The sequence below is a fragment of the Phaethon aethereus genome (genome assembly GCF_964289735.1).
Source record: "Phaethon aethereus genome assembly, chromosome: 9".
Lineage (NCBI taxonomy): Eukaryota > Metazoa > Chordata > Aves > Phaethontiformes > Phaethontidae > Phaethon > Phaethon aethereus.
In genome coordinates, this window is record NC_138585.1 from 26,412,981 (window position 1) to 26,437,882 (window position 24,902).

At 42.5% G+C, this 24,902-nt stretch overlaps 3 protein-coding genes across 4 annotated transcripts in view; 2 read left to right on the forward strand and 1 right to left on the reverse strand.

Moving 5' to 3' along the window:
* The window catches only part of PPM1L (protein phosphatase, Mg2+/Mn2+ dependent 1L), a gene marked incomplete at both ends in the record, with an annotated part of 97,316 nt that extends 96,307 nt beyond the window's left edge, over window positions 1–1,009 (forward strand). For both annotated transcript variants that reach the window (XM_082003567.1, XM_082003566.1), the window contains one exon: window positions 663–1,009. In XM_082003567.1, coding sequence (XP_081859693.1) covers window positions 663–1,009 — 347 coding nt within the window. The remainder of the gene's footprint in view (window positions 1–662) is intronic.
* Window positions 1,010–10,895: 9,886 nt separating this feature from the next.
* On the reverse strand, window positions 10,896–11,854 carry B3GALNT1 (beta-1,3-N-acetylgalactosaminyltransferase 1 (Globoside blood group); the record flags this gene model as incomplete). The annotated part of the gene is given in 4 exon segments (XM_082003889.1): window positions 10,896–11,561; window positions 11,565–11,570; window positions 11,574–11,827; window positions 11,830–11,854. Coding segments are annotated over 4 exon segments (951 nt in total).
* Window positions 11,855–19,271: 7,417 nt separating this feature from the next.
* Window positions 19,272–19,856, forward strand: ARL14 (ARF like GTPase 14; the record flags this gene model as incomplete). Its single annotated transcript, XM_082003744.1, has 1 exon — window positions 19,272–19,856. One exon carries the CDS (start codon window positions 19,272–19,274, stop codon window positions 19,854–19,856), a length of 585 nt encoding a protein of 194 aa, XP_081859870.1.
* Window positions 19,857–24,902: the final 5,046 nt, after the last annotated feature.

Below are 24,902 nucleotides of genomic sequence, written 5' to 3' on the forward strand. Positions count from 1 at the left end.
TTTACAGATTAGATCAGCCAGCCAGGAATGGAAATGCTATCTTTGCATTTACGTGACTAGGTGACCAACAGCGCATGGGCTGAAGCACAGAGCTTAAAACATTCTGATAACTACCAGGATCAAAGACATTTATAAGAACACCAAAGCAGACTGCTTGCGGATATAAAAAACAACAGTTCACCTGATTTTGTCATATACATTAATGTTCCATGTTTGCAAATTATTTGTCCTCAAGTGACTTTTCATTCATGTTAAAATGACAGGGCTATTGCTGTGAAAGAGTGCAGACAGTGGCAGATGCATGCACAGGAACTGAAGGTGCCTAAATTTTACTCCTTGACCTTGAACACCGTGTAGCTCCCTCCCCGGCGTGATCGGACCGTGTAGCAGCCAGGTGCTGGCTGTGTCCGAGCCGTTGGTTTGAAAGCAGAGCCATTCCTGACTTCTCCCCTTCAGCTGTTTCCACAGCACCAGCAGCCACAATCCAGCTCTTCCCGGCAGCGCTGTGAGACTTACTTAAGGCATCTCCTGCTTTTTGAGATAGGTAACATCTGTTTACTGCAGGATACTGCAGGATGAATTTTTGGGTGGGTCTAGCAGGAAGCCAGGGAAATACTTTAACTTTAAAAAGAACTGCTTTAAGTGTTGGTGTTTCTCTCCAGGTGGATTTATCAGCTTTAATGGCTCCTGGCGTGTTCAGGGGATCCTGGCCATGTCTCGCTCGTTAGGAGATTATCCTCTGAAGAACCTGAATGTTGTCATTCCCGACCCCGATATTCTTACCTTTGACCTGGACAAACTGCAGCCAGAGTTCATGATCTTGGCGTCAGATGGTCTGTGGGATGCTTTCAGCAACGAGGAAGCTGTCCGATTCATCAAGGAACGCTTGGATGAACCACACTTTGGTGCAAAGAGTATAGTTCTACAGTCCTTTTACAGAGGATGTCCTGATAATATAACAGTGATGGTGGTGAAGTTCAGGAATAGCAGCAAAACAGAAGAACAGTAATTGCCACTGGTTCTCTGCCTCACTCTGAACTTAAACCAAACTCTTACATTTTAAACATAGTAGAAAGCTCTAGTAAATACCGTTAAGATTCTACACAAAAGGAACAGATGTCTCTGGTCTTTGTTCTTTGCTTAACAAAAGGAGCAATACAACAAATACATTCTGAGTAATTGTAAGAATTAAGTTTGTTCACATGTACCTGTCTCCTGTGACCTTGCTGCTCCTTAGAAACTAACTGTAATCTTCCATTTCAGAATTTCCTTTACAAATCCTGTGTAGACTTTTCATTTGATTCCTTACCTCTCATTTCTAATAGTCAAAGGTTTGTTCAGATGCACAGCAGGGACAGGGCAGTGCTGCCGCTTCATTGCGAGCGATAGGAACAATGCTGCTTTTCCCTCGTGGGTGTGACTCTTCAGAATGATGCTGTCATGTTTCTCATCTCTCTTCTTTTTTAATCTGCAGTGATAAGGTTATATAGGAAAAGGTTTGCGGTTATTGGCCTGTTACTGATATGAAGGAGGAAGAGGAGCCAACTGTTAGACTGCTACCATAGAACTGGCTCTTACTTTAACCTCCCCCCTGCCCTTAAATAAATCCCCACCAGGCATGGGATTAGGTATAATTACTGAATTACCTGAAGCCACGTGTTTATTTAGTCCGTGCATTACTCTAACAACATTTCTTCTCTGCCGTATTGTATTCAAACCAACTAATGATAAACTCCAGCAAAATGCTCTGAGGTCCGACACCTTCTGTATCAAAAAAAAAGCTTTGTTGTGATAGAAGAATGTCTGCCATTCACCGAGACTCACCCTTACGTGAGTTATTTGGCAGGGACTTTTCGTAGGCCTGTAAATGAAGTAATGCAAGATAAAACTAATTTCGTTAGTGACTGTTTGGGAAACTAATTAAAACAGGGCATGCCTTAGAGCTACCTAGATGGAAGTCAAGCCTATTAAAGACCTCCTTGAACCACTGCAGGTTGAATTTGTGGTGTTGACCCAGGGGAAGACCACTTTAGAAGCTTTTTTTTTGGTATAATGTGTAAATGCCAGGCAGTGTCATTGCACTGCAAAGATGAAAGCTTATGTTAAATCTAGATAAAAATATGTTTAGATCTAACTTTCAGTATTTAATTGTATTTTGGAATCTGTGACTACTGTAAGTTTAAACAATGACAGTCTGAGTTTGCTTTACACCTGGTAACTTAGCTGGCTGCTTCATGACAGAGAGGCAGCAGTAGCAGAGCGACAGGGCAATGCATGTTCAAGGAACAGAGCCAGGGCCCGAGCTGCAGGTTAGTATTTTGGATGCCTTGCTTACCCGTATCGTGTCTTTTAAGAATCCTTGGGATTCCCTCCCTGCAAAACATGGCCCTGGACAACCCGCTGAAGTCTTCTGCCTCCAAGGTGATGGAGGTCGTCAGTATTTGTGTCCTGAGGTGAATCAGGGAGGTAATGCATTAACTAACATTGTCTGTGTCTTGGGTAAAGATACAATATTACTCCGTTAAAAAGCTACCTGTTTTTCATCACCCACCTATAGGATTTTTGGGCAAGTGGCTTGCTGGTCCCTAAAATACTGTGATGTGCTCTGGTTGTGCTGAGCGGGTGTGATGTCTCTCGGCAAAAATGAGAGCGCACAGATTTCTGCTGAAGAAGGAATTCCTGTCTTAGTCTTTTCATTTTTGTTCCTAGCTTATCTCTTCCCCAACAAACTTCCCTCCTTTAGTTTGTCTGGAGATAAGCACAACTCTTAATTGGATCGGTTTCTATTACCAGCGCTACTCAAATTGCATACTTACCCTTTAGCAGCCTCTTCTCATGCCAGGTACTGGGGAGAGCCCCTTGACTCTGAGGAACGGCCAAGTGAAAAGCAGAAGTATGAAAGTGCCCAGCATCCCCCGAAACCAGCAGGCACCCAGCCTGCATTGGTCCTTCCCCGGAGGATGGGAGGTTTCGGACTGTGTAAATCTCTTGAACAGTGCATTCAGTGAATTTTAAATGCAACTTTGCAGTTAAATTGAGCAGCTAACAGGAAACGTTAATAATTGCACAGCGCTTCAGTTATTTGCTGTGAAATGAAATCCTTCTGTGGTATTTTCAAGGGAGTGCTTCATCACATACCCCTAAGTATCGAAACTGTGCTCCAGGCAGAGCTCGTGGTGCACGTAGCGTTTGCCTTTCCTCTCCCCTTCACAGATGATGTTTCCCTTGTACCGGCTTTTCTTTGTAGGACACTGCCTGGATGTTTGTCAAAACAGCTGCCCAGGGAAAAGAAGAGTTAGACCCAGCAGCCTGCAGAACTCTAAAGCAGAGGGACGCCTGTACGGCAGAGACATCACTGCTAATCCTCCACAGGCATTTGAGAAGTTGCAACTGGAGCAATGGCCAGCTCCAAAAAACCCCATTACAGACTAACGCCACTCGAGCGAAAAGCCCGTGGCTGCCACCGAGCCCCCTCAGCTCACGTTCTCGAGGTTAGTGAGCGCTGCTGAGGGATGCCTGACCTGCTCCGGGGCACAACTGGCTCGCTGGTTGCTTCAGCAGGCGAGACAGACAGGAAGATGAGGTGGCAGGAATCGTACGCGTTCACAGCCTCCCAAAGCAGCCGTGAGGAAGCAGTGGGAGGGTGGCTCGCTCTGGAAGTAAGCTACGCTCGCAGCATTTAGGAAAACGCATAGTACAGTGCTATACAGGACTGTTTTGCAGACTTGTCTGGATATTTAAGGATTCTTTTATTCTGTCACGCACAGGCCCATCCAGTCAGTTACCGAATCAGCTCTCTTTCAACTTCCAAGTGTCTGCAGTTGCAACAGTAGTTGTTCTAGCCCCTTCAAGTTTCTCTGCAACGCCTTCGTAGTAGCTCCTTTTCCTGGCCAAAGACATTCATGCCAATGATCTCTGGTAAGGTTGTTGACTTTTGTTTTTATTACTTTAAAATAGTTACAGCTACTTTAGGTTGAAAGGTGAAGGACTCATGGAGATCACAGGCTTTGTGCAGTCTTCCACATACATGCGCAGTGCCTACCTATGCTCCCCGCTAGAAGTCTGAGAAGTTTTTAGTCCAGTTCTAGACATCTGTAACTTTCCAGTCATGCTGATTTGTGCCAAATTCTGTCATGATACATACAGCTGTTGGGACAAGATTAAGTAATGTATGTATTGCTTATGCCACCTGAACGATCCAGGCTCTGAGCCTCCACTGCCTTAATAACGTACCCTACATCCGGAACGGGCTGCCAGCCACCGCAGGCAGAAATACCCCCACGTACGCTCCAGCAGTGCGGCAGAATGCGCTGCAGCATCCGAGAGGCAGTAGCCTCTCCCAGCACGCCGTCTTCGGTGCCTCTTTCCTGCCTGGCCACTGCTCCAAAAAACGGGAGATGCCTTTTGGTTAAAATGTGGCTTCTACATATCTGAGAGCTCCCTCTTGCCGTAGGTGTTCACAGAAGTTTTTTGTTGCTTAAGCCAGAGTAGCACCCTTGGTGACATCTGTTCATCAAGTAAGAGCATCACATGGTAGAAAACTGATATATTAAGTTGCTGCCACAGAGCATCTTTCGTATGGTCCAAAATGAAAAAATGTACCGTCATTAGTCAGCTTATCCACTACTTAAAAGAATTTAGAATCCCCGGCCTAGGTACCAGCCTAGTCAGGCGTGACCATAGCTCCGTCTAGAGGCTGGCCTAAGCACGGTAACCAAGCAGGACTGGTTAAAGTTAGCAGCACCTCTCAGCCCGTGTGAAGAACGTGTGTGATTCGTCCCCGTTGTCCCTCGCGCGCAAGTTCGCTGTGAGGCCAAGGCAGACCCGCTGCCTCAGGCCGAGCTTTGCAGCGGTGCCGAAGCTGTGCGGGCTGAACACCTGCACGCCCAGACCCAGCTACGAAACGCAGATATTCAGCTGCTAAAAACGTGCCTGCAAGTCTGGCGCACCACGGCCCTGCCCCGCATCTCCTGCATGGGTGTCTGCACGTCTTGTTTGTGGGATCCAAATATTTGGCAACAGTGCAGCTTACACAGGCCGTAGGAGAGTCCCGAATTCATCGCTAGCCTCAGGGGTGGCAGGAGAGGGTATTTCATGCCGTATAAAATGTACGCCACTTCTTTTGTTGCGACATCCAGCACTAGTGGCCTGGGCATATTGATCCTGTCTCACGAGGGAGGGATGCTCGCAGACGACATGGTGAGGACTGCGTCAGCACTGTAGTCCTACAAGTTCTAAAAATACAAAAGTTGAAATGAATGAGCCTGTTTTACTGAATAGGATGTTTAGCTAAATGAAGTAAATGCCATCTAACATCATGAAGTATTGTCTACTGACTTGCGAACACAACGTCAGTACCAAAATTACTGCTAATGTTATTACAATATCATACAATTTACGTAAGGTAAAATTAAAAAAAAAAAAAAGCCGTGAGGTTTTTAGCATACAGAAGTTAGTACTAAAGCACAGCACCAGCTTGTAGTAACAGTGTTTTCCACATAAACACTAATGCTGCATCTTGAAAATAAGGGAGTTTTGTTGTTCAGCTGTCTCTCAGAATACATGACATCCTTTCTTTAAATAATATTAATATATTGCTAATGTATCTAATACTTATTTTACACAGAGAAGCATTTAGTATGTGATTATACTACAGAAAAAAAAAGAACTCACCAGCCTTTTGCTTTAAAGTAGGTTTTTAGGCCTCCATCCTGAAATCTGGTTGTACAAAATTGCAAGGTTAAAATTTAGAATGTTCTGCTGAAGTGTGGCAACTGTATAGACAAGAGCTGCTGCCCCTCAGCGTTGTCAATATAGTTATAAATTATCTTTCTAAACCTGAGGATTCATACCTAAAAAGATATATACAATGAAGTTAATATTGATTTGGATTGTAAATCACTTTTATTTATCTAGTGCTGACTATGTAAGGCTTAGGTAAGCAGCCGTTTTACATCCAGTTTTCCTTAGGTAACTTAAAAGTTCTAGGTAACTAGTTACATGTATACATATGTGATAGTCTAGATGCTCTGTTAAGCAAAATGTGTGCAGTCAAAGCAGTTAAAGCCTGTCTAAAACCATAAATAAAGAGGCTGACATAGAGAGCAATTCCCGAGTAAAGTTCTGAAATCCATGGTTATGAGCAGGTCAGCTCCTGTGTCTGGTCTGCTCAGTCTTTAAGAAGAACTCCGAATTAGCTGAGCATAAGGAAATAAAGCACTTTTTCTGCATTTAAAAGACCAACCCTGTATTCCTTTGAGCCCGTGGAGACACGTGCTGGCTCCGCACGGAGCGGGGCTGCTCCGGCGCCTCTGCAGACGCGCGCCCTTGGCGTTGGCTGACGAAAGGAGACTCTCCCTCCAGAACTGCCAGAGTTCATCTGCGATTTTGGAAGTTTCTCCTGCTGGCAAGACAAGCTCGGTTATGTTAAAAACACGTTTCATTTGGAAGAAGTTTTTTGGAGTTAGTTCCGTTCAGTACTGAATCTCTACACTGCTCTTTGGTAACCCGTTCCTGTATGTGTGAGCGAGGTGCAAAACATAAGCAGTGGTTAGCAATGCTGGTCTTTCTCACAAACAAAATCTATTTTTATAAATTTCAAACTCCTCTACCTTTAACAGAGCAAACTGTAACAATTGCGTAGCTCTCAACTACAAAGTTTACAGGCGCAGGGCCTGGAAAAACAGCATTAAAAACCGGACCGTGCAGCTATTCCACTGAGCAGCCGTAGAACCACTTCGGCCCAGTGTATTTGGAAACGCTCCCCAAGAAACAATCGAGACAGACTCGTGACAGTGAACCGCACATTCAGGACTCTGCAAGGGCAGGTCAGAGCTTTGTTAACAAAAATCCTACACAACACACAAGATAACAGAACCGCTGTGTTTGAGCAATCCATCTTGGTTAAAGGCAGCTTCCATTTTGTACAACAGGGCTGTGTTATCATAGATAACAGCCTCTTCAGGCTTGTAACATTTTTTCACTCGGAGCCAGAAGCGTTTAAGATTTTATCTTTATTGCAAGCTCAGGGGAGGCTGCACTTTACTCCCAGGTGGAGGACCACCGCAGGCTAAGCTTTACTGAGAGGAGCGGCTGGGCCGTCGGGCTGCGCCCCGTCCCACTCGGGATGGACGCGGCACGCACACCCCATCGCCTTTCGCGCTGTGAAAAACCTCATTGCCATGACACCAATTAACGTAGTCTGGAAAATTAACGTGCTGCGCAACAACTGTCAGAGGGCGAGAGGTAAACGGAGCTCAGATACATAAACCATCTCAAGAGAGGTCACTTGGGGTAAACTTTGTATTTTTAAGTCCTTATTTTATAGGAGGAAGATGAAATCCCAAAGTCCCGTAACTGCAGGTGAGACAGACTATGCTGTATAGAAATACAGGCAGTATTTCCTCACAGGAGTTGCAGGTCGATACTGCCTTTAGCTAAGAATCACGGCACAGCAGCATTTCAGAGAGACTATACTTTTAGTCCTGTGAAAGAAAGTGGCTTTAGGATTTTTTGAAACCCAGTATATAAATGGAGGGGGTGAGCAGGTCTTTGTTTTGTTTTACAATTTTAGGTTTCTTTTGCAATTTTAGGTTTCTTTAAAATGTGGACTCAACTACACACGAAAGAAACAAAACCCAGCAAACCCATCTGCTTAGCTTCATTTTAGCTTTGTTTTCCTTCCTTTCTACATGGAGTACTTGCATTTGGACAGTGTTTACAGCTTAATACGCAATACACAGTAACTGCATGAAAACCCAAGACTGCAGAAAGCTTTCCGTCTCTTTCCCTACCACCTCTATCTCCAACAAATGACCAAAATGGTACACGCTACTCAGGCAAAAATGGAAGTGAATGAAAATTTGAAAACTAGGGAGCAAAGCCCTGCCTCCCAGACTCCTTGAGCGTACCTAACCTAACCGACAGGCACGTATCGGGAACTCCGTGTCACGTTGTTTGGTTCACCTTCAATCATAAGTTTTATTTGAAAGAAATGTGAGGAAATTGCATTACTTACTGTGCATCCAGGCATTCGTGAGTTACCTACAGTGAACTTGCACTGAAATGCCTTAGTAGTAACTAGAAAACATGAGAAAAAACTTAGGAAAATATTCCAAACCATCTATGTCCCGTGAATACTGAACTGATCATAGAGAATCACGCCCCTAAATCTGCAGCACTTACTATTTCATGGTTTATTTTGAACTTGTTTCTTCTAGAACACACACAACATAAGCATTTTGACTTTTTAACTCTTCTGAAATAATATACAGGCAACACAGCCTTGAAATTTTACATTGGAAACCCCTTTTGCTATCCACCCAGCAGTAGTTTCCAAACATCTTTGACCAACAGATTATCATTTTTAGGCTTTTCAAGTCAGAAAGCCCCACAATTTTCCTACCAAAATCGCAAGTGCTTGGAATTCTGATTTAATACGGCTTTCTGAATCACCTGCCTGCACAAGAAAAAAACATCTTAGAATCTGGGAAAATCTTGGCCTGTGGTTTAGGCTTCCTTTTCAGTACAATACTGTAGGCACATGCAATAAAATTTGGGCCCACCACTGACTTTAATGCTTACATTAGTTCACAGTCTTAAGCTTTTATTTTTTTACCTCTTGCATGGCTGCTCACGCTAGAAACTTCCCTGTATTTGCTTTAAGCAGAACCATTAGCTTAGTTATGAATTTTTATGGTCTTTTAAGCAATAATAAGGTCAGACTCAATTACGAACTGTATTTGGAAATGAGTTCTTTCTTTTAAAAAATCGGAGGAGGAGTATTTTACAATGTAAATTTCTTCCAGAATTGATGTCACCTTAGATTACAATTTCAGGTGGCATAAACAGATCACTGTGTATAAACCTACATTTGTGAAAGCAAAAGCCTTGTAATCTGTGATCAGCGTTATCATTCTAGGGCACAAATACAAAAAAAATACCCTGCTTGGAGACAGTTGCATTTTTATTGCAGTCCTGCACTGCCATTTCTCTGTGATCCTCGTTTCTTACTCTCCCAACAGGAGCACTGTCTGCTTTACCTATCCAGTTTCTGAAGATTGCATAGTCTTTCGCAATGACATTTTTTTGAAAAAGCAATACAAACTGTGCTGTAGTATCAGTGTTCTTGTGACAATTTATTTCTGAACATTTACCATGGCCGGCTTATAAAAAAAATTTAGTTTTTTTTAAGATGTACAAACAATCAAAGGACAAGTTAACCGCTTCAGAGAGCTCTCAGGATCTGACTGCAGTACAACAACCAAGTAACAGATCCTAAAACCACAGCAACAGCTGGAGTTTCACCTCTGTGTCTAGAAATACAATAGCATTCTTCCCTCAGTTATGCAATACGGTAGCTTTAGCTGTTTAGTTTACCAAAAAAAATCTATTTTTGAATAACTTTGACCTTCTTAACATCCATTCTTAGAATACTGACATCTGAAATACTTGTCTAGAGAGTATTCTCCCCAAGACCTCATTTTTATATCTAATAAAATAATGTGTCCTATAATTCCATCATAAAACCATGCACAGTTGTTGAAACGATAGCAAAATTCAATACTGACCATAATCACAATGTAACAAAAGACCTGGTGAAACCTCAAACTTGGTACTAGAGGTTTCTGCACCTCTTCTAATTTGTCTCTAAGAGACTATCTGAAAGACAGCCAAGTGTAAATACATCATAACATCTTAGCTGTAGTACAAATAAGGTGGCAGTGCTCTGTCATTCTAGATGTACAGGATGTAACTATAGTATCTTCACTGTGTAGTGGATGTGTCAAGAATAATTACGTTAATGCAACTGCAAATTCTGTATTGTTGTCTATTAGAAGTGTAAACTACTGAAAACTTGGCCTTGCTGATATGAATAAAGTGATTAAAATACCCATCTTTACAGATATGTAGTAGTTTGTCTTCTTTAAGAAACAAGAATCTTCTTAGAATGTCTTACTTTTTTCATCTTAACATTTGAAGAAAGAAAACTATTTTAGAAACAGATATAAAGTCACAGTATAAATGCATTGGTGTTAATCTCCCCTATGTGGTTCCAAAACTCTCGGGCTGCATCAGTACATACATTTATGTGTGGCCATATGTGGGTTTTGATTATCCCAATGTGTTAAAGATGTCTGTTAACTAAACTGCGTGTGACCTCTGCTGGCTCTAGCCCTCTAGTCGTCTGTGAACATTATCAAAGACGCCAAAGCAATTCTATTTTGTATGTATATAGATATAACTAGAGGTAACACACACAGCGTGCATCACGTTTTCCGAATTTTCCATCGGCTTCTGCAGACCCCCACAGGAACCACAGGCTTGTAACATTCTCTGAAGGATCACCGAGGTGCTGTGTTTAAATAAGCAGGCATAACACTCTCCGGAGGATTACAGAGGTGAGAGATTGAGAGAGGAATGTTGTTCTAAGTTTCGTGCTGGGCAGAGAACAAAATACTTGAAGGTGGCAAAGGATGATGCAGTTGCAAAAACAAAAAAAAAATCCAGCCAGGAATTTGGGAAGCATCTTCAAAGCTAGTTCGTTGGCATAAACATTATTCCTCAAGAGACATTTCATAAATTCCACAAGATTCAGGCAGAAATCCAGGGGTTACAGCAGACCATGTGGAGAAGTGTCAGAAGACAGGACAGTGTATTCCAAAGTATCCTGCATGCGTAGGATACACACATGGAAAAGTGCTTCGGAAATTCCTAATGTTTTTATTTAAGAACATCAGCATGGCCCAGAGAAAGGCTGCCATTACAGTTTTGCCCCAGCAGCACAGCCCTCCTTCAGTCAAAGTCATGTCTGCAACTGTGGTTTTGTTTTGTGTTGCCCTGTACTTCAAACGTTTTTACACCAACTAGGTTTAAGTTTATATGTTAATACAGAGTCAAAGGCAAGTAACTGAAGTGTTTGATGACAAATCCTGCCAAAACCCTATTATTTCACTGGGTGTAATGCCATGAACGGCAATCCAATGTCTATACTTACAGATATCAAAATTAATTTTATAAAGAAAGAATTGTTGGTTATCTTCTGGAATACTGATGTTCACTTTAAGTATGTTTAAGCAAATTCCAACATAAACATCCTCAAATTTAATAGGTTTGATATGACTCATCAACTCATAAATCCTCAGAGCCAGTTTTCCATCCAATATATAACCCATCCCACCGCAATATAGAGGATACAACTTGAAGGGATATTCATTGTAAGAGATATATATTTTTTTGTAAAAGCCTCTATAGGCAAAGTTATCTATAAGAGGGTAACCAGTAAAAATATTTTCCGAGGAATTTCGCTTCAGAAGGAATTTTACCAAGTTAGCGGTGTTGATGAAGACATCAGCATCAGTCTTCATGAGGAATTTAGCATTTGAACAGAACTCCGTGACCCACCTAAACGCCATGATCGTTTTCAAGGTGAGATTGTTGTAAGTGTCCATAAAGTCTTGGCGAATTATGTTGCCATAGAGGACGCTTTCATCTTCTACTGGCAGTGCTGTGCCATCATCTTCTCTTTGAGTCTCCTGGCCTAGTAAGAATAGGGTTAGAATTCAACGTCCTCACCAGAAGTTTTGAGATCCCCATGTTATCCTGATGGCCTGCCTTGACTTCACATCCTTAGGACTTGAAGACACCAAGATGACTAGAAATGGATTTACGTCTCTGCATTTCAAATGGTCCCGCAGTGTGAAGAGGTAGTGTTGCTTGTTAATCGGTTCATATTCGTAGAAATACATGAGGTTTGTACGCTCAGCCACAGCGTTGGGAGAAAAAGTTACGTACCACATTGTTATGACAGAAAATACAAGGAGAAACAAATCCATTTTAGTGTTCTCATATACATGACACTAACTGGAACTGGGCGATAACTAATTCGCAGAAGCGAGTCAGTGACCTTCAAAATCTACCACAAGTTCTGAAGCGTGTTTCTTGCTGAAAAAAGAAATGAAAAAGTAATGTTCAGAATGCTATCATTCAAATATTATCTTTTTCTTATCTTGCCTGAAGTGTCAGTTGAAAGCATGCTACAATATCATCAAAAGAAATCCAAGACTCATTGTCCCAGCTGTTACATACAGCATCCTGTACACCACGAATCAACGCTGTATCCCAGAAACGAGCGCGAGCAGAACACTGAGCTGATACTGAGCACAGTACGGATTTAAACCTCACAGCTTTCACCTCGGAAATTTCCCCTACACAACCCTGATGTCTGCAAAAGATCACACGTGAAGCATTGTGATCCCAGAGACCTCAGCACGCCGTCTTGGACTCAGTTAAACCTCGAGGAAGGAATACCGTGCACAAAATCTCATGGCTACAAAGTGCTCATCAAACTGATGTTCAGAGGCTTCAAAAATTTGTAATTTATCTTAAAGAAAAGAAGTCCTACTACTTTTTACAAACTGGAGCAAATCAGCCAAGAAAGCAGGTAAAAAGACAAGTACAAGGAAATACTTTATCCCTCATTTAAGGGTTGAGCAGCTACTTGTTCTGAATTGACTGAGTAGGTGATGGAGGGAGAAGGAGAAAACCAACTTCCTTAGGAACAATGTGAGAGCTGCGGACAGGCAAACACAAACCTATCTTGACACAGACTGAGCTTTTACACTGCCCAAAGAAACGGCTGCTCCCACAACACGCAACGTTATATGGCAATCATTTATTTTCTGCTATGCGCTCATTAAATCAAGCAATTTAGTAAAGGGGCATTGCAACCGACTTTGTCATAGCAGCTTTACAGTTGACATAATGGGAGCAGCAGGGAACCCACTGCAGCAGATGAGCTTCAAATATTAAAGAAGTTTTGTAAATTCTTCTAATGTTTTCCATTTAAACAAACAAGACACTACAAAATCCTCCTGCTACTTCCATCTATTTAAGTTTTAAAGTAGAAAGCATCCCATCTGCATTATTTTCATGAAACTTCTACAAACCCTAGCCCCATCTGCCAGTGCATGAAAACGCGACAGATGCGCTCAGCTCCACCAGGCATGCGACACCGACCGAAAACAGCAATATCAGCACAGGAGATGGAGACGAACCGAAGCCGTTTTTTGGCCTGGAGTCCAACCTACACAGGCAGGTACTTACAGACCCCCGTGGAGTCCATGCTGAAGATCTTACTACAGTGTCTGGACTAGATGTTCCACTCAATACATCTTTCCAAAACTGAATTTAAAAATAGAATCGCAGTCCTCTACCTTCCATTTTGCAGTGCTTGCCTTTACTGTGTTTCTGTAAAACTACACATGCTGTGAACATTATATTAGATACCTTTAAGCCAAAATAATTACAATGTCTTACTGCGGGACTCCCAAATGATTTCTAATGCCTGCAGTAATAATATTTACACTGCACTGTAAAGTATCCATAATGACACAGTAAGGACGATGAAAGGTTCAATTTCACAGCGCAATTAATTACTATTTAACTTATCTTCGACATGATCACTGCAGGGCTTGTAAATGTTTTACACTAAACCAGAAATAAATCCAAAACCCAACACAGCACACTAGAATTTCGGCAAATTTGATTTGCCAGAGCCCACCTGCCTTGTACTTCTGTATATGATTTGACTTTAAGGATTCTTTAAAGGAAGCATTTGGAGCCCATTTCACCAATGATGCAGAGCGCCTCACTTAAAATGTATTAAAGCAGTTTTATACAAACAGCTTAAATAAAAGAATTTCAGACTGATCCTTCTCAAAGCTGCATTACTCCAAAAATACTGTGTGGCCAACAGGAATCAATCCTTCATTAAAGGTACCTCACATAACTGCAGATGAACAAGTGAGTTTTGTTAAGAACTTCCTAACCTGACCAATGCTCTAGCTTATAAAAACATAGAACCTCTGAAGCTTTATGTTGATTCACTTTTTCTCCACAAGGATTAGACATATGCAAGTATAACAGAAGTTTGGCAACTGCAGAGGAAACTGTCGTCAGGACTGTTCAAACTGCATTTAGGGAAGTTGACTATAACTGCAAAAAACTCAGATTTGCCAATCTGGTATTTACTTCCCGGCTTCTTTATGGGAAGGAAAAAACAAAAAATGCTCAGTTGTTCTCTCTTTATATATACCAACCTGACTTTTAGTGAACAATATGAAAAAGACATACTGAAAGAAGATAATCTAAGTTATATAACAGTGCTTATGTATTTGATTTCACATAAATAACATTTCTCAGGGTTTGATGATCAATTTAAAGCAAAAGCATATCAAAGTTTGATCACTTTTTGACTATCCAATGGAAAAAAAAATCTGATTATAAGGATTTTGAGTCTTTATGGACAGAAAAGCCTGATTACATGACATTCTGAACAACAGAATCAGAGACCAATACCTGATCTGTTATGTAATGAAAAATCCAGGAAAATAAATCATCAGTTCAGGTCCTTTGCCCACACTATGCAAAACACAATCTCAAAGCTACCGTATCCTTATGCAAAGCATGTGCTACAGGGCATCCAAGAGAAGCAATGTAAAATGAGGAGCTGGGAAGTCCAGTGCCCACAAACCCTGCTGTTCTCTTCCCTAAGGTCACATTCCTCCAGTGATATGCCAGACTGTTTGCAATCTAGCATAGGTTCACTAAAACACAGCTTTCATAATGGTCGTGGGGTAGAAACAGCACTCCCCAAAACACAAGACAGCTACTTCTGCAGCGCTGAGAATTCAGAATACAGGCAGTCACCCTCCAAATACCATTAAGCACAGAACTCTGACTTCAAACATATGCAGAAAAGAATACAAAGGCAAATTAAAGGGGAAACCCCAAGCACAGCTCTCGACAGGAAAATCCCCTTCTCTACCTATTTCAGATGCTTAAAGTAATAAGGTTGCAGAAGCAGGGTCTGAAAGCTGAGCTGGCACTTTTGCTCAGAGGTGGTGCAGTTGAAGACCTTCCAGCTACGCCCAGGCCAGGTTCTCCACCACTTCCAGACTTTTACTTGCCAGCAGTTTTTGCCTTCCAGTCGTACCGTGGCAGCACGGGATATGCAGCAGGAGCAATGCAAGGTCAAGAACTGCTTCTTTCAGGGAAATACTTTCGTTTGCTTGCAAGCTCACAGCTTCCTGGCACAACACGATAGTCTGAGATTATGCTGACAGAGAAAAGTGATTGACTTTAAAACCTGTAAGAAAACATGTAGTGAGCATGCTCCATAGTAATCTGAGGTACATTTCTCACACTCTGCTATAGCTAGGTAATTACTGAGTGCAGTGAATTTAATTAATTAAAAAATTTATTATTTTCTTGGCAGGAAGAAGGTCGCAAATTCTCATATTCATATTAATAATCACAATAATAATTACAGTAACCAATGGACAGTCCAATTAAATTACTTAAAAAATACAGTATTTATGTTAGATGTATAGAAAAATAAATCCTTTTTTTTTAAAGCTACCAGCAGAAATAATTCGGAAATACATTACGGTTCCCAGCTTCTAATTTTCTTCATATGGCTTACTACCAATAGGAACCAGAAGAATTTTTCCAAGATCCTGGGCTATGACGATCTAATATAACAATACTTTAAAAATTATTTTAAATAACCTTTAGCAACTTGCTCTCACTTCAGATTGCCCAAGCAATATTAACTCTCCGTTCCAGGCAACTTTTCACAACGCATTCATTAATTCAGAGGTAACAGCCCAAAAGGCAAAATTCATTAAGAGGAAACCTACCGCCCCTGCTGAAACCATATAAAAATTTAACGCCGTTTAACGGTTTTCTGTTTAAAAAAAGGGGAATACGGCGACAGAAGAGTGTTCTGTAGTCATCCCCGAGGCCTTCCGCCGCACACGGGTTCGAGAACTCCTTCTCCGCCCCAGCCCAGCGGCTCCCCCCGGGCGGCGCTCCCCTTCCCCGGCCGCCGCCTCAGCGCGCCGCGGGCGGGCCCGTGGTCCCCCGACCCGCCCTCAGGACGTGAAATGGCGGCGGCGCCGCCGCGGGGGCCGCGTGTCCCCTCAAGCTCGGGGCGCCGCGGAGAGCGGCGCTGTGTCGTTCCCCCCACCCCCGCCCGCCCTTACCGTTACCGTCACCGTTACCGTGCCGCCCGGTGCCGCTGCCGCCGCCCGCCCACCAGCCAGGCGGGCCATGGCGTCGCGCTTCCCGTGTGTAGCCGCCGTCTCTCCTCGCAGCCGCGGGCCTGGCTGGGGAAAGCTGACCGCGCCCGGGGGAAGAAAAGGGCCGCTCGCTGGCCGCGGCGGGCAGTGGGAACTGACGGCCTCCGCCTCCTCGCCGGGGCCGCGGCGGGCGTCGGGCCCGGCAGAGCCGGGGTGTTGGGCGGGAAGGCGCTGCGGGAGGCCGGGCAGCGCCCGCGGGCCGTCAGAATGGCCTTGGGGCCTGTCGGGCTTCTCGAGCGCGGCCTGGCGCCGGGTTTGGCCCGGGCAGCGCTCTCGGGGCTGCCGGTTCCATCTCTTAAAAACCACAGCGTCGTTAGATGTGGAAGTGAAGCTGATGGACTCCTGGGAAGAAGAGATAGAATCACAGAATCATTAAGGTTGGAAAAGACGTCTAAGATCAAGTCCAACCACTAACCCAACACCCCCATGCCCACTAAACCATGTCCCCAAGTGCCATCTCTACACGTGTTTTGAACACCTCCAGTGATGGCGACTCCACCACCTCCCTGGGCGGCCTGTTCCAGTGCTTGACCACTCTCTCAGTAAAGAAATTTTTCCCAATATCCGATCTAAACCTCCTGTGGCACAACTTCAGGCCATTTGCTCTCGTCCTACAGGCGTTTTCAGATGGAATTTGTTCTTTTGCTTCAGCTACGGGAATTGATCATTGTGAGGATTCGCCCCCAAGCCTCTCCGAATTATTAATTACAATTTATAACGTTACAAAAACATGTGGCTGTGGAAGAATATCCTGCCTGGACAACTTGGGAACCTGCATAGTTTACGTAAGCCTACATAGTTTACGAAAGGTTTCTTGTGCAAAGTTTGAAGTCGGATTAATTGATGGTAAATCAGCTGCCCCAGTTTTGGTTTTGTTACTCTTTTTTTTTAAACTGAACTTACAGGCAAACCCTACACAAGCAAGATAGCCTCACCCTGGCAAAGCAAATACACCTTTGGACAATTCAGAGGTAGGTTTCTCCTTCTTTCAAATGCTCGCCTTTCAGTGCAAATGCAGATGGGGAACCTGCATCTTGTGCAGCTGACTACGGCTCTGTTTTGATCTCACGCTGGTATAGAAATTCCACAGTAATGTGGGAAATCATTCCTGGGAGCAGCTCCGCATCACAAAATTCTGCTCTGAACCAAACTCACGTTTGACGCAGGTACCGTTAAAAACAGCAAAACCATGGACTCTTCAGAAGCTAGCAGTTCTGTCCTGGCAATAAATTTAATTAGCTTGTAAAAAGTCAGACATTGCTTAAACATTTCTTTAAAGTGATAGTCTTGCTTTAATAAAATAACAGTTGAGACCATAAATATCGAATACAGTTGGAGCAAACATATGGAGCTGCAGAGAACTGTGAGTAATCTTTATATCACGGCACAACCCAGGGGTACGGACCATCCATCCGCTGTCAGAGCTCGCACAGAAGGGAGGTTTTGCCCTCTATCAGGCTAACCATATTTCAAGGAAACGGCATGCTGTTTTGCAGGGAATTATGATTCATTTGACTGTGTTAACAATGTGTTTTGCATAGTTTCCTGTCTCCCCATTTTCAATTCATTCATATACATTATTTATAAAGAAATGCAAACACTTTCTTCCCTGGTTTAATACATCATGACCGGCTCCTGCAAGAAATCCTACACATAATCTATACGTGTTATTAAATCTGAAAAATGTACGACAGTGAGTTTGTCGCTGTCATCTTTTGTTGCCCCCAATTAGTTCTGGTATAACCCTTTTAGCTTCAAGAAAAACCAGATTATAACTTGTCTGTCAAGACGCAACATGTGTAATATCTGAGCAACCAATGTTGTAATTATCAAAATGATTACCCTATCAGTCAGCAGCTCAGTTGGCCAGAAGACCTTTACTCTTTTTGCTGATTATGTACTTTCTGAAGCAAAAGCAAATGGTAATAACTAATACTAGTGCATCTGAGCATGAAGGCAACTAAGTATTGAAATATTCTGTATACATTGGGCCAGCCCCACGTGGGTCAACTAACTGTCAAGAAAATGGAGCCTCAATATGAAATAAATAATATTAGACTAAATTTTCTGTCTCCTCTTTTTTTTATTATGGTCATTAGAAAGCTGGCAAAAAAAAAGATGTTTTGATCGAGATTCAGCTACTTCCCCCCCCCTTCTCATTCCTTTCCTGAAGGAAATCTTGATTGTAAATCAGTGGGCAAAAACAGAATAATGAAGCTAATAGAAATTTTTGATTTCAGGTAGCTGAATCTCAACAACGACCAGATCATAACCTCTGTATTAAGCCTCCACCATGCAGAGCGCAGTTAAACTTGTTCATACAAACATAACTCCCAGAGTTTAGAACTCCAGCAGTGTTCTCAAAGCAGCCAACTTCATGCATGAGCGGGCAGGAGGAATAACTGATGGAGTCTGAGGCAGCCTTCAGCACATTCTGAAGTGGAGTTCTCTTACTGTTTGACCAAGTCCATGTGCCCATGTAGACACACACTTGAAAACTCTTGAGATTAATTTGTTGCTGGGAGATGAGCCACACTGATAAATCAGGCCCCTTGTCACTTTGTGGATTGATAAGTATTGACAAATCTTAAGATTTCCCCTCCTCACTGGCTGTGTTTGTACTTCGTTTCTTTTCCAAAACACACGTGGATGCAGTAATAAAGGGATTTATCTCTGGGTTCACACTGAAACAGAGCCGACAGCTAGCGGTTCCCTGGACCATGGGATTAGGGAGTATAACCAGGCTGCTGCTGGTTCGCTACACACAATTCTACACTGTGAGGAGTTCTGAAACAGTCATGTAAGTGTGGTTCACCGTTCAAACACGTTTGAAGACTGTAACCTTTGCACTTGTGACCAACTGGTACGTTACTCATAGTTGTTCCACCCACAGGCTTGGCACTGAGCATTACAGCTTCGTAAGTACTGTTTGCGTATTATCAGGCTGATAAAAGCCAGCGTGTATTTGTGCAGAGCTTTTACTTACTTTTCGTAGTGCAAAGCTGCTTCTTCCCCTTCCTCTTCCTTACTCTTTGTGCTTCAACTCACGGAGGAGGAGAGATTTACTGACAAAAATTGGCTTCACGGAAGGCGGCAAATTCCAGTTTTAAAGGCTTACTAGAGGCACAAATGGGCCTCCACAACACCAAACACTCCAAAATCAAGCAAGCTAATATACTGATGTTAGGGCTTGATTCTGCGGGAAAATCAACACTGTTGTACAAGTTCAAGTATAACGATGTTTTTCTAACAATTCCAACAATTGGCTTTAATGTCGATATGATTGAAACCAGGAAAGATTTTACATTGACCTTTTGGGATGTTGGAGGACAAGAGAAAATGAGACAGGTTTGGTGCAATTTCCTGGAAGACACAGACGGATTGCTGTATGTTGTGGACAGCTCTGATAAGCAACGTCTGGAGGAATCAAAGAAAGAATTTGAACTCATTTTAAAGAATGAATTTATAAAAAACGTACCAGTCATCGTGCTAGCGAACAAGCAGGATTTGCATGGAGCTTTGAACGCTGAGGAAATTACTAGGAGATTCAACATGAAGAAGTACTGCAGTGACAGAAACTGGTACGTACAGCCCTGTTGTGCTCTCACAGGAGAAGGTTTGTCAGAAGCTCTGCAAACACTAACCACATTTGCAAAACACTACAGCAGGTCAAAGGAGACTTCTACAATCTTTAAGGAAACCAAAACACACTAAGAATTTCTATCATCAAATTGTGGTGAACTTTAATCGACATATTTTGTTGGACAGACTAAATCTGAAAATACTGGATTCTGGAGAACTCTTATAAGTAAATATTTATAAAGAACTCTGACAATATACCTGCAGATGCTTCTGAGATACTACTCTGCAGCATTTTATCAGTGATCGTATACTCGGGGTTATTCAGCTCAGAAGTGTGGCTGTTGAATGATGAAAAAGGTGGAGAGGAGCTTGTGAATTTTAGCAAGTGGAAACAAAATAGGTGAGCAGTGCTTAAAATGCTTAAATCAAGTTATTTTGTCAAGATGCAAAATAGCCGAGTCGTTTGTTCAGCAAGAGAAGCAATAGAGAAAATGATGTTTTGTAATAAATGCGCCGTGGATGTATTTTTCATGTAAAAATATAGCCGTTTTAGAGCTTGTACTGTCAGTTATGTACAAGAGCACCTATGAATCTGAAATACTTGTTGGATATTATTGCATTCTAGAACCAATTACTCCAAACAGATTTTAAAAAACAGGATCTGCTCCTCATCAAGCCACAGACGAAACGGAGACCCAGTGCTGTTTGTAAGGTGTAGGTCTGATGTCCCTCTGTTACAGATCTCCATGTACCTATTTCTTTCCTATTTTCTATCCTTTAGGCAAGAGCAGAGCAATGGAAGCCAGTATGGGATCAGTCCAGCAAAGCGCTGATCCCCGTTGGTTTTGGGGTGGGGGATAAAGGGGAAGGAATGGGAGGATTGGCTCCTTGGTTGTTTTTTTATAGATCTCGATGGACCCTGTCCTGCCTGTACTGAAGCCACCTGAAATTTTGTTACTGATAAATTTAGGTTTGATTAAATTTGACATAAGTGGCACAGAATTGCTAATCCTATTACTACAGTTCGTAGAAAAAAAATCCAAATTAAATTTCTGTTGAGATTTCCTGATTCATGAAGGAGTGAATCAGTACTCTGAATGCCATTAAAGCAACAAAGGATTGAGAACTAGAAGACTAATTGAACTGAATCAACCATGAAAACAGTTTAAACACCAAAGCTGAAAAGTTAATAGGGCCTGCTCTTTTAAAAGCAAGAGAAAAGAGACCATCTAATTATTGGTTGTACAGTCGCAGAAAATCCAGCCCAATTATTTCTTCCTTCTTGAGCAATGTCTGCAGAGGTAGGATGCTCCAGTGGTTAGGATGCTTGCTTAGATAGCTGGATTTTTTTTTCCCTCTGTCTACCACAATCTTTGACCACAGGCAAGTCATTCACACACCCCATGCCAAGGCAGTCCCTTGGCAAAATGAACTTCTCAGTTACGCGTTCTGAAAAAGCTGTGGCAAGGGTCAGCTTGTGAGCCTTTCTCCTGCCACAGAGTGATTATGCCAAGTAATTCACGTAAGAAATGTACATTTAGTTCTTACTAATAAACAGGCAGGAATTTCAAGTTATAGAAGGGTGAAGCAGCAAGAAAAGCACCCAGACGTACCCTGTTGTCTCATGCATATATTATTCAAAGGCAAAAGATCATCAGGTGAATTTGCTGAAATAGTAAACAAAGGAAGGTTTCTCAACAGAAGCTGTTATTAATACTGACAGTAATGACCATGGGCTAAATCCTGAGTCATGTTCAGACTACATTTCTAAAAGGAGAGCAAGTATTTAGACTTGCCATTGCCTGGTCTGATGATTTAGGCACAATATGAAATATCATCTTCTGTCCCCAAAAAGATTTTTAAAACTCTACAACAACGGGAACAATTCGATGTGGAAAAATGTAGTATTTGAGATCGGTACATTTATAATCATTTGCATGCGTACGTTACATATTGAATTCTCCCACTAGTTTAATCTAATCATGTGCCTATTATAAATCTGCATCTAGTTCACTGGCCTCAGGACTTCCTCAGGGAATAATACTCCTTGAGAGATTTAATGAGAGTGCACCAGGGTCTCTAATTAGACAAGAAGCAAGTTCTGAAGGGAGAAATAAAGTAGTATAATAGACCAGCTCATATAACTGAAAAAGAGAATAAGCTTTCAGGCACACAGTCCCTTCTCCAGGTTATCAAATTAGATTAAATGATACTCACATTGACTTGAAGAAAATCTCTTATGTTATGCTTCAAAGGAAATAAATAAACTCTATTCCATTCACTTTACAGAATATCAAGTATTTAAAAATTGATTTTTCTAAGAGCATGGTTTCCTAAAGAAGTGAGGCTGTGCCCATTTTATCTGCCCATGGAGACCCCTGCTTTTTTGAGTAATTTTTAAGCTTTAAAACAAATATCAATCAAGTCGGACAGAGGCGCAGGTTCTCAAAGGAATTATATGCCTGAAAGTTTAATTAAAAAAAAACGGTGAGATAGAGAAAAGTGACCATACTGGTGCCTCCAGTGAAGGCAAAGCTGATAAGGCACAAAAGACTAATCCCCTCAGAGATAAATGTTCCATTTTAGCCGCAAGAGAGCCTACAAGAAGACATAAATCCACAGAGCTCAGACTTCATTAGTTCCTCTGCTCCTGGAGCTAGTTGGTCTTTTTCTATATGGCATGAGTAAGTAGTGTACTTGGGGGCTTCTTTAGGTTGAGGAGAGAGAGGATATAGAATCCACTGCTTAAAATTTCCTTTCCACACCTGGAGTAAACAATCGCCTGGACTACTCAGCATGTTTTGGGAAGGATCCCTGAAAAAGCCTATTATGTGGGCAGGAAGGTGCAGAGGAGGTGGAACTTCTGGCTCAGCTCTGCAAGAATGCAGAGCAGGGCCCCGCACTGCCCGCATTGCAGCCATGCGGCTCGTTTCCCCATCCGTGCCTTCGCCCTCATGCATATACTCGCCCCAGGGCACTCTCTGAAACTGTTTGATATCCAAGCCTGTCACGTGTTACGTGGTGAAATCGATAGCAAGGAAGTTACAAAGGCATTTTACAGCTTCATCCTGCTCTGGAGAGTTTTAGATCTTTCGACTGCTTGGCTGAACAATATAATGAGCAGAATTGCCTTTATGTTTCAGAGCACAACAAAGTGGAATTCTACTTGTGCTAAAAATACAATCCGTAGGATCATGAGCATAATTTATTCCTGGACAAGTTTTGTTTTATTTTATTATTTAGAATTTATATAGGTTACTCACTAAAAACAATTTTAGGCTTTTGAAGGGTTCAGGGTGCTTTGAGAAGGTAAACAATCAGAATATGAAGGGCTGCCCGCCTTCGCAGTGGAAACAAAGTCTATGAGGTGAAAAGTTTGCATGGGATGAAAGGCCTTAAAGAGTTTGGCCCCCCTCAGCTGTTTATATTGCTTCAGGTTTTGGAACCTTTTTCACTGGCTTTCCTAATAAATCATACCCCGATCACCTTGGTGCTTCTTGCATTTTTTATTGATGCATACTGGCAGTCTTGCGCAACTGCAACGAAGTGGTAGAAGCTTTACAACTATATTGTGGCTAAAGTGTGCGAGCCCTCCAGCCCTCCGGTGTATGCTAATATTCCTTACACAAAGTTTGCTGTACCTGTTTATTTCTGCTAACAGAACAGTCATCCATGAAGAAATAAACAGTACACATCTGAGATTGTGAAACGCAAAGGGTAGGATCTGGGAAACCTGAGACATGCTGTATCCTGTGCCTTCTCGGGGAGATTAGCCACTGGGACGCGTTTGGATGCTACAATTTAAAAGCTGACAAGTCCAGAGTGTGGGGAACTGTCCTTGTGACCATTCATTGACAAGATTACTGAGGTATAAAATCATGATGAGCTTTCTGAGTTTTGAAATAGCTGTCATGGAGCTCACTGAACATAGTTCCAGTGGGATGAAATGCTATTTTAAGGGAAGGTGTGGAGCAGCATAAAAACCATTGCAATTTGGATAGTAACACTCTCTCCTTCTTTGCCCGGGAGACCACTCTCCCAATAATTGAATATGCTGCAGAATCAAAGTGTAGTGTATAAAGAATGCAAGACAAGACTTCTTCAGTATCAGGTAATGTAGAGCTGGGCGGGTTACTCCAAACGTCTCTGTTGCCATCTCCTCCTCATTTCTGACAAGTTAACTGAAACAACCAAAGAAAAGACTTTCATATATCAAACAAGTTCTAAGCCTACTGCATGGGAAGACAATACTTTGAAGCACCGTATGCATATTAAACTGCTTAAAGCAGGTTTTCTTGCCAAGGTAAGTGACCCATGCTGTGTTCTGTGCTGCTACAATTAGACTTCTTCCACTCATAATTAGCTTGAGTATTCCTGTTCAGCACAGGCATAAGGATTCTGGACATATATCTCATCAGATCGCACAGGCTGGATTGTACAAGTCTAATTTAGGATGTAAACTCTTGAGGGTGGAGGCCCTACTTATAAAGCACACACCATACTGCAGCTACAGTTTGCAAATACAAATTCATAAAAGAGTAGCAAGTCCGAACGCATCTTATTTTGAATGCATGCAATTTTAACAAATTGCTCATTAGCTTGTGTTTCAGCTCCTACAATATTTAGCTATGATAGATGTCCTTGTACCGCTCCCACTCATCCACAACGTGTTTGCAGTGTAACTGTACATCATAGAATCACAGAATCATAGAACAGTTTGGGCTGGCAGGGACCTGCCAAGGCCATCTAGTCCAACCCCCGCCGTGAGCAGGGACATCCCCAACCCGAGCAGGGTGCTCTGAGCCCCGTCCAGCCTGACCTGGGGTGTTCCCAGGGATGGGGCATCCACCACCTCTCTGGGCAACCTGGGCCAGTGCTTCACCACCCTCATGGTGAAACATTTCTCCCTTAGATCTGGTCTAAATCTGCCCACATCTAGCGCTAAGTTGGGCTGCCATCAAGAGACACCTCCCCTCACCCTCTGTCACCTCTGCGTCCCCCCCCAGCTATGTATTTACACTTGCAGGTCTCTGCACAGCAGAGCTTTCTCACTTTCCTTGTCCTTCACCAATTATCAAAATGGCGATGCCAGTTTTCATCGTCTTTTAATTAGATTTTCATTGAGTGTTTTTGCGCTGGCTCTCATGCTGCTCCTTATACTTGGAATTACCCAAACAC